Source organism: Mastigoproctus giganteus, chromosome 14 (genome assembly GCF_048544385.1).
Source record: "Mastigoproctus giganteus isolate SK-2022 chromosome 14, ASM4854438v1, whole genome shotgun sequence".
NCBI lineage: Eukaryota > Metazoa > Arthropoda > Arachnida > Uropygi > Thelyphonidae > Mastigoproctus > Mastigoproctus giganteus.
The window spans coordinates 38,904,769-38,922,298 of record NC_143588.1 but is presented as its reverse complement, the minus strand read 5'-3'; the positions used below and the strand labels follow the sequence as shown (position 1 = coordinate 38,922,298).

At 37.2% G+C, this 17,530-nt stretch overlaps 1 protein-coding gene across 2 annotated transcripts in view; it reads left to right on the top strand.

The window, feature by feature from the left end:
- The window catches only part of LOC150075072 (uncharacterized), a 366,189-nt gene that overhangs the window by 324,397 nt on the left and 24,262 nt on the right, over positions 1-17,530 (top strand). For both annotated transcript variants that reach the window (XM_090388223.1, XM_090388222.1), the window contains one exon: positions 442-3,196. In XM_090388223.1, the coding sequence (XP_090244349.1) occupies positions 442-3,196 (2,755 nt within the window). The remainder of the gene's footprint in view (positions 1-441; positions 3,197-17,530) is intronic.

Genomic DNA, 17,530 nt, shown 5'->3' with positions numbered 1-17,530 from the left:
AAGGTTAATTTTATAAAAAATCGCATAATTTTACAATCTTTTAATAAGGATATTTTCATGTTATAAACTTAGATCTTTTATATTATATTAACCGGATCATTTTGATGTGAGCATTGGGTGAAGAAATGTCTTACAAAAAGGTTTGATAATCTATCTTATATTTGAACAATATCAGCATATGTAAATTGGCCCATGAACACACATTGCACACATATGGATTTGGGTAGCACTTGGGGATCATTAAATAATAATTATTAATTATCTCTATCTGCCCCCCCCCCAAACACATCTCTCCATTAACTCATATCAGTTTTAATGTCATTTATAGTCACAAATGCTATTAACAATTTTGTGATTAGAATGTTATTCTGACCTGGCTTACCATGTTGTTTAGCACATTATGCATGCTTTATAATGAGTTTTTTTTTCTCTTTTCCCCAGGTCTCTCTTTGCTCACCTGATTACTAAATCAGCTGAAAACCTTGAATACTCACTAGAAGTTACAACAACTTCTGAATCTTCTGCCTCAGAATATACTTCTAGTGAAGATGACAGCTGTGACATAAATAGTCCTGAAGAATTCTTATTTTCCTGTTTGAGGAAACCTTCTAATGATAGTGTAGAATGCACTTCAAATACTGAAATAATTTGTGAAAATGGGTGTAACTTATGTAAAACTTCTCACTTGAATCCAAGTAAAACGAGTTTCACTTTGGATATTTCCTCACCAGAAAATTCCGTATCTAATACTAGAAACGAAGCAGAACCAGATACATTCCTGAAAAAAAGAGTTGAAGGCTCACCAAAACAGTTGTCAATGACATTGGATTCAGTTCATAAGCCACTTACTAGGACACTGCTCTCTCACAGAGATGATGTTAGTTTAAGAATGATATTTGACAAATATCCTGAGCTGAAACAGACAGGAAAAACTTGCAGTGTCCTTGAGGTTTTAGAACCTTCAAACAGTGAAAGTGAGAAAATTTTGACAAAGGAAAAGAAAGGAGAACCTCAGTTTCGTCAAATTTCTACCCACCTAGAAAGTGATAACACCAGTTCTTTAAGTTCATTCCAATCAAACAATGATTGTCAACTTCAGACTACCCAAATGTATTCTTCTGATCAAAGGCTAGACATTTGTACTTCAGGACAAAAAGAATTTTTGAAGAAACAAGATCAAAACAACCAAGTTGAAAAGATATCAAAATTGGGTAGCTCATCATATCAAAACCAAAGTGAACCAGTGTCTTGGATGTCATATGATTTAAATGAAACTGAAATAGTACATTGCAAGGAGTTGTCTTGTGGTCAGCCATTTTACAAGAGTGACTTTTCAAATGATTCTATTTTGGCATTACAAGAGGTAAACAATTCATCATTAGTTCAGCCTGATCTTATTATGGGAACAATGAGTCTAAATAGCCATAATAAAAACAATGTAGAAATTTCTAAAAATACAAAGGATGAAAATATTTTTATTAATCCAGAAATTAAAAAAGAAGTGAACAAAAATATTTTGCTTGCAGAGAATTGTGATTTTACAGAAACTATGCACAGAACACAAAATAAAAAAAAAAGTTTCCTGCTAAACTTTTCACTAAAGGGTCGCTGGCCATCCCGCCATAAACCAACGATTATAAAGAAAGCTGGCAAGATTACAACAGAAGAATTTCGAGAAACCTATTATAGACCTGTGCCAAGTGCTAAATCAAACACTTCACACATACTTCTTCCTAGTCAAGAAAGTAAAATAAGTCCAGAAACAGATGTTGAGAAAAATAGCCAATCTAAAGAAAATGAAATTGTGAATACCTCTAATAAACAGGATACTAAAAATGAATATTCAAGCTCAGAATGGTTGCCATCATCTACTATGGCAACATTAATTTCTCTTAGGAATTCATCAAGTCCAAATGTATCCAAGTTACATGGCACAACCAGTATCACAGAATTTAGGCCACCACCACCACCTCCACCATTTAGGAAAAACATCCCACCTCCTCCCCCTCCCCCTGTAAGTTTAGAAATGGATTATTTACCAGTGCTAAATGTGTGTCAAGCAGGATTATCTAATGAAGTAAATCTGATGTCAGATTTTTTAACTGCATCTTCCTCACTAAAATGCTCTGATGTAGCAAATTTTAATAGTGATGTTGAAATATCAACTTCACAAGTTTTTCATAACCCTCCAGGTTGCCTGTTTCATTCTGCACCAACATCCTGCCAAGATTCTTTATTATGGAGTCATGTTCCTAGATCATCACAGTTTCCCTTCTTTAAATCTTTGCCTGGTAAAGAAATGTTGGCCACATTGGATTCATCACTTACAGGTAGGCAGTCTCCTGCCCAAAGTGAGGTATCAAAAACAGAAAGTGCTTTATCACCTCCTAGTGACATATCAAAAACAGAAAGTGCTTTATCACCTCCTAGTGAAATGTCAAAAACAGAAAATGCTTTATCAACTAGTGACATAACAAAAACAGAAAGTGCTTTATCACCTCTTAGTGACATATCCAAAACAGAAAGTGCTTTATCACCTCTTGGTGACGTATCAAAAACAGAAAATATAAAATATATATCATCTCATACAGATATGGCAAGGACAGAAAGTGTTAAATATACATCATCAACAGATATATGGAAGACTGAAAGTACAAAATATTTACCTCCATTAACAGATGTATTAGAAATGGAAAATCAGAGGTGTTTGCCAACCATCACAGACTTAAAGGCAGAAAGAACAATGTATTTATTAACCCCTTCTGATTCAACAAAGATAGAAAGTACAACATATGCATCACCCCTCATGGACATGACACAGCTGGAACACATAAGATATTTATCCCATGATACACATGCCATGCAGACAGGAACAAGGCATTTATTACCTTCCACAAGTTTATCACAGGTAGAAGACACAAAATATTTATCTCTTCTCCCAGTAGATATATCAAAAGCCAAAAGCAGGTTGTGTTTATCATCAGCCCCCACAGACTTCTCAGAGGCAGTAAATGCTAAAGAGTCTGAACAGAGTTCTTATCAGGAGTTTGCCCTCACGAAACATGATGATATCAAAAATCACAATGTTGTTTTACCAACTCGGTATCACCAGCAGATTAATAACAGTACTTGTGAAAATTTTAAAATCATCCTTGATGCTGCCAGTATTAAAGAAAGGCCAAAGCTAAAATCTAAGGTGAGTAAATTTTTTTAGTCTTAATCAATTACAAGGATGTTCAGATGGAGGATAGTTGTCTCTACCTCCCTATTTGAGAAAGTAAAAACTAAAAATTTGTAAAACACTTATCATATTCTGTACAACATTAATAGTAATAACATACAGATGGTTGATTCTGCTACATTAAATTTTGAATAATTGAAGAAAATCAGTGACTATGCAGATCAAGGAAAGAGTGGAACTTCTTCTTCTTCTGTAAACTGCTGGTATAAGTTAGGACATATGGCAGGTTAATTGTGAATGGCCATCTGATAAGGAAATGCAGACAGTGAGACTCTTTTGTCTTCTCTGATACACAAAATATCTAGAAAAATTTCTATATTCCAAGAGTATGGAAACTTTTTAAAATTAGAAAATAGCCAATGTTATTTGGTCTTATTGAAATTATATGAATTTGCTAGAACTATCTTGTACTTTTGTATGTTTGCAGACAGAACAATTTAAACTGTCTGGTTAATGCAGTGGTCTTGTTGTTCCCATCCAGAACAAACAGCCTTCACATCAAGTTGTCCAGATATTTTACAAATGGCAATTAATAGTGCATATCAAGAGGTTGATATGCACTATCTTAATAGTCCCTAATCAGGTGTTCTCTAATGACAATACTGACAGAACTATTAGAGAACACCTGCTATCTGATTAGGGATTATTACATCTCGAAACAGACTGTTTTTGTTAGTTACCATATAGTATGTGAAGTTAGTTTCAAGCCTTAAATTTCATATTCAAAGTGCATGTGCCAGTACCCGAGTCTCTTACATTTTTAGTTTTGATTTTCATTGTTTACCTTATTAGGGGCCACAGAAATTACATCTCCCTTAAATTTATTATTTTATTAGTATCTTCCTATGCACACAAAATTATGTTGCCTGAAGGCATCATTTGATCTTCCAGAATGGTATCTGGGTGCCAAGTGATACTGTCTAAGTGATTTTACTATGTAATTTTCAGACTGTTCTTTCTAAGCTACTTAGTTCTGCTTCATTCCTAGGGCCATTTTCTTCAGTTTATTCCAAATAAGAACCCAGAAAGGAAATCCACCTTTCTTTTTTAGTATATATATATATATCTATAAACTTTAGTAAGTCACAGGTGGCATTGTTCCAGCGTACATGTGATGGAGTGAGTAACATAGAGAAAAAGCTATCCTTTGAGGCTAAAAGGAGCAAATATTGCACTAAAGCATCTACTTTCCACTTGAATTGAGGTGTTCCTCATTCTCTGATAAAAGTTATACTGATGACTCATCATAATCAAGGTGATTGCATAATGAATTAGGTATCCCACAACAGGAGTGCTTATCATTCCTTATTTTTCACTTTCTATTAAATAAATCTAAGTACTTTCCCCCTGTGCATAAATGTGTAGAAAATGCAGTGGGTTCACCCAATACGTTGAGTAAACTGAAATCAGATGACTTAAATTAATGAAACTGAGAGTCATAAGCATTCTAAGAAACTACTTAAAGTGTTAATGTTTGACAGTATATCTGTTAAGGTTGCCCTTACAGAGTGAGACCTGATGAATGTTTCAGAAGGTGAACTAGTTCAGGAGGTGCATGGTGAATAAGTTATCCAGGCCAAACTAATAATGATCAAGAAAGATAGCAAACTTATTTCCATTTAATCCTTATTTCCTTACTTTTGGCAAAGGTATTATTAGGTATGACCTTATATTTCAAACCCACTCAGATGTTACAAGTGCCGAAAATTTGGCTATTCCCAGACAGTATATTGAGGAGATGCAATTTGTCCTAACTGTGGGTCCAAATGTTATATGCAAATTGACTATACTGCAGAAAACCACATTGTACAGATTTTAAAAGCCAACATTTAGCATATTCCGACTCGCAAACTCTTGATAGGCGACTTCTTTTCTCTATTTTACATGCAATATAGTTAGGGAAGGATGCTACGTGGTTGTTTCTCATTAAGGTTATTAATATATTAATACCACTCTTATACCACATGAAAATAAATAATATAATTTATTAGGCTGTTCACCTACATTACTATACATAAATAAGACGTTTTGGGTATCTTACCAATACCCATCATCAGACAAAGCTGTTGGGGAAAGAGAAAAATAGGAAGAGTTACAAATTTAAATATTTTAGAATATTACAATTACCAATAATACAATTACAATATTACTATGTTTACAATTGCAGTATTTACAATTATAATATTGCTAAGGCCTTGAATGGTTTGAGCAGGCTCAATGCCGAAGGGATGCTTCCAATTGCTCAGATTAAGAACCTGAGGGGGCATAGATTCAAATTGAGCAAAGACAGTTGTAGAATAGATGTGTGGAGGTGTGCCTTTAGCCAGTGGGTAGTTGATTGCTGGAACAGACTTCCACCTGTTGTTGTGGAAGTTGATAGCTTAAATAAATTTAAGGCTGAACAAGACAAACATTTGGAGTGACGGGATAGGGAAGGGTTTTTTTTTTTTTTTTGGCTGATGCCATTTAAGCTTGCTTTCTTGTATCATATGCCTCAACTAATGCCGCCGACCGGGCTAGCCAAGTGGGTAAAGTACCTGCCCGGCAACCCAAAGGTCGCGGGTTCGATTCCTGCCTCGGGCTTGGATCAAAGTACTGCAAAAAAACCTTGGGAGGTGCAATATGGCCACAGAAGCCGATGCGCCAACAACTACCAAATCAAAAAAATCAACTAATGCCAATGCTATTACCAATAATAGGCACAATTTGTCCTTAGTTGCCCTTGTGCCAATAAACTTCCATTTAAACCAACCAACCATTACCAATAATACAATTACAATATTACCATTACCAATTTACAAATTATGGTTGCAAAGTATTAAATTTTAATTTAATACTTTGCAACCATAATCCTGGTTTTTTTTATTCATTCTCTTCTATTTGAATTCGCTGTTTCCTATTGCTTGCTGAGGATCGGAACCTCAGCAAGCAATAGGAAACAGTGAATTCAAATAGAAGAGAATGGATGAAAAAAACACAAAAATAAAATAGACCAGATGCATCTCCCTCCAGTCCACATGAACCAGAAGCATGGTCTGAAGATGGGTATCAGTAAGGTCCTGAACCAGCCTGCACACCAACCCTGATGTCAAGAGTATGGGAGCATAGGCTGCCGTAGCCTAGTGGTCAGGCGCACGGATGCATAAGTACACATGCCTTGAGTGACCGGGGTTCAAGCCCGTGAATACTGAACATGGTGCTGTTTCTTGTATTCTATCTATCTTGTGAACTCCTCTGACCGTCCCGGAGTATAAACAGAAAATTTATTATATTCAAATTTGTAACGCTATTTTTCTGTTCCCCCCCAACAGCTTTGTCTGATGATGGGTATCTGTAAGATACCTGAAAAGTCATATTAACATATAGTAATGTAGGCAAACAGCCTAATAAACTATTGTATTAATTGGCCCTGGGTGCCAAGTGTTTTTTGAGGCCAAGCGATATTACTGTGTCTTATAGATGCTATTGATAAGCGAATAAAGTTATGTTTAAGTTCCTGTCTTTCTCTTAACAGTTCTCTATTTGAAAAACTACAAATTAGAATACAGAAAAGAAACTCACTTTTCTTTACCTTTTTCATATATTTATAGTTCAACTAAGCAACTAACACTTCAACTGCTTGGCCTTCCAGTGGCACTGCTCCTGCCTCCCCATGGTGGAGCCTGAAACCTTAGCAGAAAAATCCTCTTGCCAAGGCCTAAAAGAAACAAACATGGCAAACACAGACCATGTTTCTGCTACTCAAGCTAGCAGAAAACAAGATGAAATGAATTCGTGTACAGCTAAGCAACAAAAGACAGAGGTTCTTCCTCTAGTCGCTCTGCTGTTCTTAATTATTCTTTCTAAGAATGAACAACTCATAGGAAGTTTGTCACCTTTCCAAATTCAAAAAACTCTTGAAAGCATAGCTAGTTCCCTTAAAACAACCATAAGACATCAGGGGATCTACTAGTAGAGATGACAAACTAAGAACAAGCATAGCATCTAATAAAAGCCAAGAACTTTTGGAGAAGTACCAATAACAGTTACTCCTTATTCCACCCCTGAATGCCTTAAAAGGAGTGATTACAGAGTGGTATCTCCTCAATGTCCCTGAACATGAAATCAAAGAAGAATTGAAAGATCAAGGAGTTATTCAAGTCAAAAGAATAACAATTAAAAGAGAAGGAGAAGTTATTCCAGCGAGGAATATAATTTTAACCTTCAGCTGGATACCTTAAACTGCCCACTGAGACCATGTATTCCAAACTCTGTCCGATGTTTTAAGTGTTATAAGTACGGACACTCTCAAGCAATATGCAGAGGTTTTTCTACCTGTGGAAAATATGGTTTGCAAGAACATATACAGCAAGACTGTACAGCACAAAATTCAAGATGTCCCAACTGCAGAGGAGAACATAATGCCTACTCAAAAGAATGTGAAGAGTGGAAGAGAATACAGAAATATAAAGTAGGAAACAATGTAACGTACCAAGAAGCTAAAAACAATACAACAAACAAATAGACGATCATATGCACAAATAACACAAGCTTATAGAACAATAGAAACAGAAGTAACAATCACACCAAAAAAATTATGTCAGTTTGGGCGGGCCCGTTTTCTGTTCATTGATCCAAAACAAAAACCAGAACAAGCAATACACACACCAATTACAATACCACCAACTAGAGAAACAATCAAATCCACAAAACAAGAAACCAATGAAATAAATGGAAATAAATGGAAATCAACATGGAAGTAGAAGAAAATAATCAACCAGAGGAAACAGTACTGGAAATTTTTTTGCAGAAGAGATGAATACCGGAAAGCCATACTTCCCTAAGAAGGAAAGACAAAAAAAGAGAATCATGAGACAAACTCAAGATAACAAATCGAAAATACACCAGACCCAAATAATGAATAAATTTTTACATTGGAATTATAGAGGATTCAGCAGCAATTTCAAAGATATCCATGATCTCTTAGCACAGTACAATCCAATTAGTCTACGTTTGCAAGAAACATACCTTAAACCTCAGAATAACATATCACTAAAACATTACACTCTATACAGAAAAGACAGAATTACAAACAGCACAGCACACCATGGAGTAGCAATCCTAGTAAATTCTAATATACATACTGAACAGATTCCTTTGCAGACTAATCTAGAGGTTATAGCAGTACACATTGCAGTAAACTTTCATATAACAGTTGTCTCCAATCTACCTACCACCTAACCAAGATATAAGTTATACAGAACTAGAAGGCCTGATAGTTCAACTACCACCTCCTTTCTGTATCATGGGATATATAATTAGCCACCACCCTCTATAGGGAAATAAAAACAAAGCTAGAAGAGGTCAAATTCTAGAACAACTCCTTGATAAGCTCAACCTAATACTCTTAAATGACAGAACACCCACATATGTATGTCTATCCACAAGAACTAGCACAGCAGTAGACCTTTCGATATGCTCTTCACCAATATACGGCCCTGGGTGCCAAGCGTATTTCGAGACCAAGCGATATTTCTGCAATTTATAGAATGCTTTTCAAAGGCGATTAAATTTTTTTAAGTTCCTACATTTCTCCAAACAGTCTTATTTTTAAAACCATTCTATACTTGAAAAGCCACAAGTTAGAACACAGAAAGGAAACCCACTGTTCTTTATTTATCCATATATTTCTAGCTCACTAACCAACTAACACTTTAACCACTTGGCCTCCTAGTGGCACTGCTCCTACGAGGATCATCAGGATATTGAGAACGATAATCCAAAGTGACAAAAGACTGATGGGATGGAGCAACCTTGTCCATCGTTCTTAATCATCCACTCACTTAATAGTCAGCCTATGAGTAAATTGTCTCCCTTTGTCATACAGAAACATCTGGCGGGTATGCAGGATCTCCCAAGATGGTTAAGAGACTGCAATCTGGAGACCTACTAGTAGGAACCACATACATTCCGAGAAGCCGTTACTACGTACAAGCTTTGCCGGCATTCTAGTAAAAATATCTCCTCACACAACCCTAAATTCATCCAGCTGGGACCTAATAAATGTCATGGAAGAAGAAATAACCCAAAAGCTGAAGGGACAACACATAATTGAAGCAAAACGAATAATGATTAAAAAAGATAATCAACTTACACCTACCAGAAATATTATTCTCACCTTCAATACACCAAACTTATCCTCTTTTGTAAAAGCAGGTTATTTACTTTGTCATTAAGATCCTTTAAGATGTTATTAATACCAAACATATGGCCACTCAGAAACTGTATGCAAAGGAGTTCCTGTCTGCCCTGATTGTGGGTCCTCAGATCACAAACAAAGTAACTGTACAGCTACAAAAATGACCTGCCCAATTTGCAAAGGTGACCATCCTGCATATTACAAGACATGTGAAAAATTGAAAACTGAGAAAAAAATAGTAAAATACAAGGTTGAGAACAAAGTCAGTTACCTACTATAACCAAAAATATGACCCATGCCAAGGCTGTAAAAAAGTATCAGACAGTCTCCACTCAAACTGATGTCACAGTTCCTATTAATAAATCAATTTCTGATTGGACTAGAAATGTCCTTTCTGAGAAACCAAGCGTAGGTAAGCAACAATCCAAGTTATCTGACCAGGCAAATAATACTCTGAAAATACCAGTGGCATATCCTCCTCCAATGATAACTACCATATCTCATAGTACAAACTCAAATGTAATGAAAAATATTCAGAACACAGATGGCACATCAATACAGGAAGATCCCATTTTAGAAATCTATGCAGAAGAAGAAATGGACACTGGGTGATTAGTTTTCTCCAAAAAAGATAAACCAAAATTGGAACATCATAAGCCAGTCACCTTCAAAAAACAGTCAGATACAGTTCCATCAATTAAACACAAATAATGCCTTGTATTTTACAATGGAACTGCAGAGGCTTTCGTTGCAATGATATCCATGATCTAATTCAGCATTTCTCAAACTGTGTTCTGCGGAACACTAGTATTCCATGAGATGTGAACAAGAACTATTGCCTTGTATTCCGTGAGATTTCTCCTTCGATCAAGAATTATTGCCTTTATCAAAGAGATCATAATACAGGAAATGCTGCCCATGGTGGTATAGAAATCCTGATAAATTCAAAGATCCCAACTAAACACATCCCACTTCAAACTGAAATAGAAGCCGTTGCTTTCCGTATAACTATATATTGCAATAACACTAGTCTCAATCTACTTACAGCCGAACCATACATACTGTTTAAAAGATTATGAAGACCTCTTCATACAGATACCTCCACCTCTCTGTATATTAGGGGACTTTAATGGGTGCCACCCCCCTTATGGAGTGCTCCTAAATTAGATAGACAGGGTCGACTCATTGAAAGCTTTTTAGAGGCACTAAATCTCGCCATACTCAATACTGGCACACACTCGCATTCGGCTCCCAGCTGGGTATACCTCAGCAATAGATCTCTATTGATATAATAACATACCATAGAGTGGTATGTTATTAATGATCCTATGGGCAGTGATCACTTCCAAATCATTTGCAAGGTATTGATAGCACAGACTCCTCTAGCTCAACCATGCAGAAAACAGAAATTTGTCCAAGCAAACTAGGCAAAATTTAAGTCATCAATCTCATTTGATGAGAAAAAAAATCCTTCTCCAGCCTATTGATGATGTGACAGATTACATCATGTTGCATCTCCTAAATATGGCCAAAGATACAATACTATTATCAAATTCCCTGCGTCGAAAGCATTATAATTATTGGTGGAATGAGAAATGCACAAAAGCAAAAAATAAAGCCTGGAATTTGTTTCGGCAATATCCAACTAAAGTCAATCTGATAAATTCTAAGAAGTCAAATTTTATTTCCAGTTTTATTTAAAGGCAAAAGCACATTTTATACAAAGGCAAGCCAAGGAAAAATCCTGGACCCATTTTTGCATCCAGCATTAACAGAAACGCTGACAGCAAAATAATTTGGAAAAAAATTAGACAGCTTTCTAGTAAGTTTCCAATCATACCTTGTCCAGTACTTTTCTGGAATGGGTGAGATCTATCAGGGTCCTTGGATATAGATAATGCTTTGGACAATACTTTTGCTGAAATCTCAGCAGCATCAGCTTACACTACATCTTTCCAGCAAATTAAAAACAGTACAGAGCAGCATTCATTTAACTTCCAAACTACTCTCATTCTACCATATCACAAACCACTGCAATATTCTGAACTTTTGCATGTCATTAGAAGAGCCTAGAATGGTGCTGCCTGCTCCAATGATAGTGCCCAAGCGATTTTTCTCAAGTGACATATAGAGTGATCTTTTCAAGTGATTTTGTTCTGTTTTATTTCCAGCACCTTTCTCATCTTCAGTTCATTATAAGTGGTTCTGTACTTAACAGATTCTAAGTAACAGACCCAAGAAGGGAAATCACCTTTCTTAGTACATTTATTAATTTTCTCACTAACAAACTAACCTCTCCGGCTGCTTGGTCACTAGGTGGCACAGCTCTTGCCTCCCCATGGCCGGGCCGGAAACCTGAAAGGAAAAACAATCCTTTCAGGGCTAAAAGGAGCAACGATGAACTTGACAAATCAGGCCTCACCTGGATCTAAGGATGAAACTGATTATAATCGGCAGAAAGATGACCTTATGCCAAAAGACAAAAGAAAGATGTGACCCAAACCATCTCTCTCTCTCTCCAAACCATTTCTAATTTTCCACTCCCTAATAGCCCAGCCTGTTAGTAAACTTTCTCCCTTTGTAATACAAAGGTGCTTTGAACATATAGCTGGTTCACCAAAAATGGTTTGCCGCTTGAAATCAGGTGACCTACTGATAGAAACAACAAATCACCGACGTTCAGAGCTTCTTCTCAAAACCACAACTTTTGGCAGGATTCCCATCAGAGTCACTCCACATGCCACTTTAAATACATCAAAAGGGGTTATCGTGGAATGGGAATCTCCTAAACATCTCTGAAGAAGAAATCATACGAGAATTACAACACCAGAATGTCATACATGCAAAAAGAATTCGTATCAAAAAGGATGGAAACTTGATACCAACTCGCACTGTCATACTTACTTTCAGGGGCGCCTCTGTAGCCAGGTGGGCAGGAGCAGCAATGCGTAGCACACGCTTCTTGATTAGACCGGGATTCGAGCCCGCGACCACCAAATACGGAGGATGCAGAAAGGTCAGGGAATGACCACCGCTTATCCCCGGAGCAGTATCGCCCTAGTTGCTAATGCTCCTAAAAACCAAATAACAACAACTTACTTTCAGCACTCCTACCCTACCAACATCAGTGAAAGCAAGGATACCTGAATTGCCAGGTAAAGCCATACATCCCCAATCCAATAAGATGCTTGAAGTGCCAAAAGTATGGCCATTCCGAAACAGTATGTGGAGGACTAGTTATCTGTGCCACCTGAGACTCAAAAGATCATAACGATAAAGAATGCAATGCACAGTCTCTTTGCTGCCCAAACTGCAAAGGAGACTACCCTGCCTACTCTAGAGACTACAATATATGGAAAAGAGAGAAGCAAGTACAGAAATATAAAACTGAGCACAAGGTTACATACCAAGAAACTAAAAAGCAGATACCATTGCTCCCAGCAGTGAGATCATATGTAGCAGCAACGGCAGCACAGAAAACAAAAGTAATTGCAATGCAAACTGACATCTCTGTTCTGCATAACATCTGAATAGCAGTTTGGGCACGTACTCTCCTCTTATAAACAAAACCAAAAGCTGATCAGGCAGTAAATACTCCCATTATAATCTCACCAGATGCTGAAGATCCAACACCAACCAGCAGCGCAAATCCCGCTAAACCTATAAATAAAAAACAGAAAAATTCTGATACTATGGAAATTGACGAAAAAGGGCAAGAAGATGAACCAGTCCTGGAAACTTTATGCAACTGATGATATGGACAGTAGGGGTTGACCGAGCTTCCCTAGAAAAAAAATAAAATCAAAACAAATAGGATCAAACAGGCAGCCCATCGTAAATCATTGGAAACAGTAACTAAGACCAAATAATGCATACACTTCTTCAGTGGAATTGTCGTGGGATATGAAGCAACCTTAATGATATCAAAGATCTCATTTCTGTCTACAATCCTGCAAGTGTTTCTTTACAAGAAACAAATCTAACTCTGCACATAAGTATTTCAATTAAACACTACAATATATATATATATATAGGCAAGATCGAAAAACCACAACAACCTCTCATGGAGGGGTTGCCCTTCTGGTCAACTCTAATATTTCATCCAGGCATACTCAGCTGCAAACACCTCTTGAAGCAGTCGCGGTACGAATCGTGACTGGAATTCCCCTCGCCATAGTTTCGCTATATCTTCCACCAAACCTCGATATCTTGTACACAGTGCAAGATATCGAGGACTTAATTGACCAATTACCACCCATTCTGTCTGATGGGAGATCTTAATGGGCATCATATCATTTGAGGTTCATTTCATACAGACAAAAGGGGACAGTTGATTGAAAAACTTCTAGATAGCAGGAACTGAACACTCTTAAACACAGGTACTCACACCCATGCCCATTTACCAACAGGGACTACTACTACTGCAATTGATCTTACTATCTGTTCCCTTGCTCTCTTTCCTATTCATTTCAAAATTGTTTGTCACGTATTAACAAATGACGTGCCACAATTTATAAGAGGGGAAAAATGGAAATTTTGCAAAGCAAACTAACTAAACCAATGAAAGGTACCAATGTGCTGCTTGATGTCACAAACCAAATAATCTCTGCTGCAAATATTGCAATACCAAAGACAACCAAGTAGTTCCATAAACATTACAAACAGTGGTGGAATGAAGAATGCTTGGAAGCAAAGAAAGAAAAAATAAGGCATGGAATCATTTCAGAAAGTTCTCCACAACCACTAACCTCATAAAATATAAGAAAGTCAGACAAAAGCATGTTATGTATGTCGGAAATCGCAAAAAGAATCCTGGATATCTTTTTCTAGCAAAATTAATAGAAATACGGATGCTAGAATTATCTGGGATAAAATTAGGCAAATCTCAGGCGAATATTCAACAGCTCCTAAACCGATAATTAGCTGGAAAGGTCATGAAATAACAACCAGAAAAAATTGCAAACCTACTAGGAGAAACCTTTGAGGAATTGTCAGCAACATCATCATACAGACTAGTCTTTCAAACATATAAAGCTCAAATTGAAAAATACAAAATTAATTTCCATGCATCACGTGATATTTCATACAATCAACTGTTTACTATAAATGAATTACATAAAACCTTAGCCAAATCAAAACAAAGTGCAGCAGGTCCGGATGGAATCCATTACCAAATGATTAAACATCTCAAAGAAATTCCTTATGCCTGCTCTTGCTGCTTTTTAATAGGATATACTTTGAGGACACATATCCAGACTCTTGGTGGCATGCAGTTGTGCTGGCCTTTCCAAAACCAGGGAAGGACCACTCAAATCTATATAATTATTGCCCTATTGTCCTCACTAGCTGTCTTGGTAAAACTAGGAAAAATGGTGAATGATCGCTTAACGTGGCTTCTTGACTTGCACAGTCTCCTTAGTCTGAGCCAATATGGTTTTCGGGAAAAACAGATCAACAAAAGATATAATGACAAAAAAGCTGAAGTAAACATACACAATGCCTTACTCCGAAATAAACATCTTGATATGATATGCCTTGACATTGAAAAGGTTTTCAATATTACCTGGAGATATGGTCTCCTATAAAAATTGCATAAATTAGGACTGCGAGGCCAAATCAAAGTTTTTCCAGAACTTCATGTCTAAAAGAACTTTCCAAGTCCACTGCCATCATATTCTGTCTCAAACATATAGCCAAGAACAGGGGGTACCCCAAGCCTCAGTGCAACACTTTTTGCTATCAAAATCAATATCACAGAAGTTAATCCAGAAACAGTAGAAACATATCTGTATGCTGACGCCCTCACTATTTCATGTCACTCGCAGAATATGCAGACAATCGAGAGACAGCCTCAATGGGCTATAAACAAAATAGAGTCCTGGTCCATCTATAATGGATATCGAATCTCAGTACAAAAGATACACTTCTGCAGAAAATGAAAAATACATCCTGACCCAGAACTAAGAATAAGCAATCAACAAATCCCACTAAAACAGAGTATTTGACTACAAGGATTAATCATGGATCACAAACTGAATTTCCTAGAACATATAAAATATCTATGTACAGTGTGCTTAAACAAATTAAACATTCTCCAAGCAATATCTGCCGATACCCCATGACCGATAATTTAATATTATTTAAACGTGCATGTGCGAAAGCACGTTATGTACAATATCAGAGCCAAAGGAAATCTTGGATCTGTTTTACATCATCCCTAAGCAGACTGCTGGCTCAAAAGTAGTCTGGGATGAGATCCGGAAAATGAAGGGAAAATATCCACCATACCCTTCAGTGATCCTCAAGCACAATGGATATCAATTGCAGACCGAACTGCAGTTGCAAGTACTGTAGGGGAAATGTTTTCAAAAATCTCTGCAATAACATCATTCCCCCCCCAGAGTTTTTGGCCCTGAAAAAGAAACGTGAAAAAAAACCCACTACACTTCTATTCAAAAGAGATTGAAACGTATGACAAACCCTTTTCACGTGAAGATTTAAATGCAGCACGTTTTCTCATGCATGCAAGTGCTGTGGGGCCAGATGACATTAAATTGAAATTCCTGCCCGATCATTTCACGTGGGCATCTTCTTTTAAGCCACGTTGGTAAAACCCCTACAACACCCGTCGGACTGGCAACATACCTTTTGTTATTTGGATTCAAGGGCTGTTAAATGAGCCAGACATGACATGCCTATTTTCCACTACGAAATGCTAAAGCACCGCTCACCATGATCTAAGGATCACCTTTTAATTTTGTTTAACAGAATTTTTCTTAACAAACAATTTCTGTATTCCTGGCGAAAGGCTACTGTTCTTGCTTTCCCAAAACCAGGAAAGCATCCTAGAAATCCAAGTAACTATTGTCCTATCGCTCTGACAAGCTGTTTTTGCAAGGTCCTGGAAAGAATGGTTAATGCATGCCTTGTATGGTATTTGGAAACAAATAGTCAGCTTTCTAGGACTCAGTGTGGCTTCTGAAGCAATAGTTCCACTTTGGATCATTTAATCCGACTGGAAACGTGCATTGTTGATGCTTTTATTAAATCCGAGCATCTGGTAGCAGTTTTCTTTGAAAAAGTGTATGGCGCAGCCTGGCAATTTGGCATACTACAAAACCTCTATAACTGTGCTCTTAAGAGGAACCTCCCTCTTTTTATTAAAAATTTTCTTTTGAATCGCCAATTTCAAGTCCATTTAGGTTCCACCCCTCTCTCTCTCGAGTGTTCTCTCAGGAAGAGGGAGTCCCGCAAGGATCCGTTCTAAGTGTCATGCTTTACGCACTCAAAATAAACTCTATCACGGAACAACTTCCACCTATGGTGAACAATGCCCTCTACGTTGACGATTTTACTATGTTTTGTCATTCATGCAATATGAGGGTCAATGAAAGGCAACTGCAATAAACCATTGATCACCTTACAGCTTGATCTTTGTCTAATGGGTTCAGATTTTCATCACAGAAGATTAGGTGTGCTAAAGGGCTTAACATCCTTCGTGCCCTTTCTTCAACTTTGTGGAGCACAGATCGTATTATCCTTCTTTGTCTTTACCGAGCACTTGTCCATTCCAAACTCAATTATGGATCTCAGGTTTATGTTTCTGCTAGAGATAGTGTACTTTGGTGGTTAGATCCAGTCCACCATCAGGCCATCGGACAGCCACTGGAGCATTTGCACATCTCCTGCCCAAAGCCTTTATGATGAAGCAAATGAACCATCTCTATCTCTTCGGCGTAAGCAGTTGTCCTTACAGTATGCCTTTAAATTGAAATCCTTGCCCGATCATCCCACGTGGGCATCCTCTTTTGAGCCACGTTGGTAAAACCTCTACAACACCCGTCAGACTGCCAACAGACCTTTTGGTATTTGGATTTAAGGGCTGTTTAATGAACCAGACACGACATGCCTATTTTGCAACTTGTGACTTTTCCTTTAAGATTGGGAGAAGGCTACTATGCTGTCATCTGTCTACCAACACCTCTTTGCATCACATAGAGAGTAGTATTCTGACTTTCTGCGTCTATACAGATGGCTCAAAGTTAGAATGTTATGTGGGATCTGCTGTTGTGTTTCCTCACAAAACGTTATCCCACAAGAAACTAGCATTT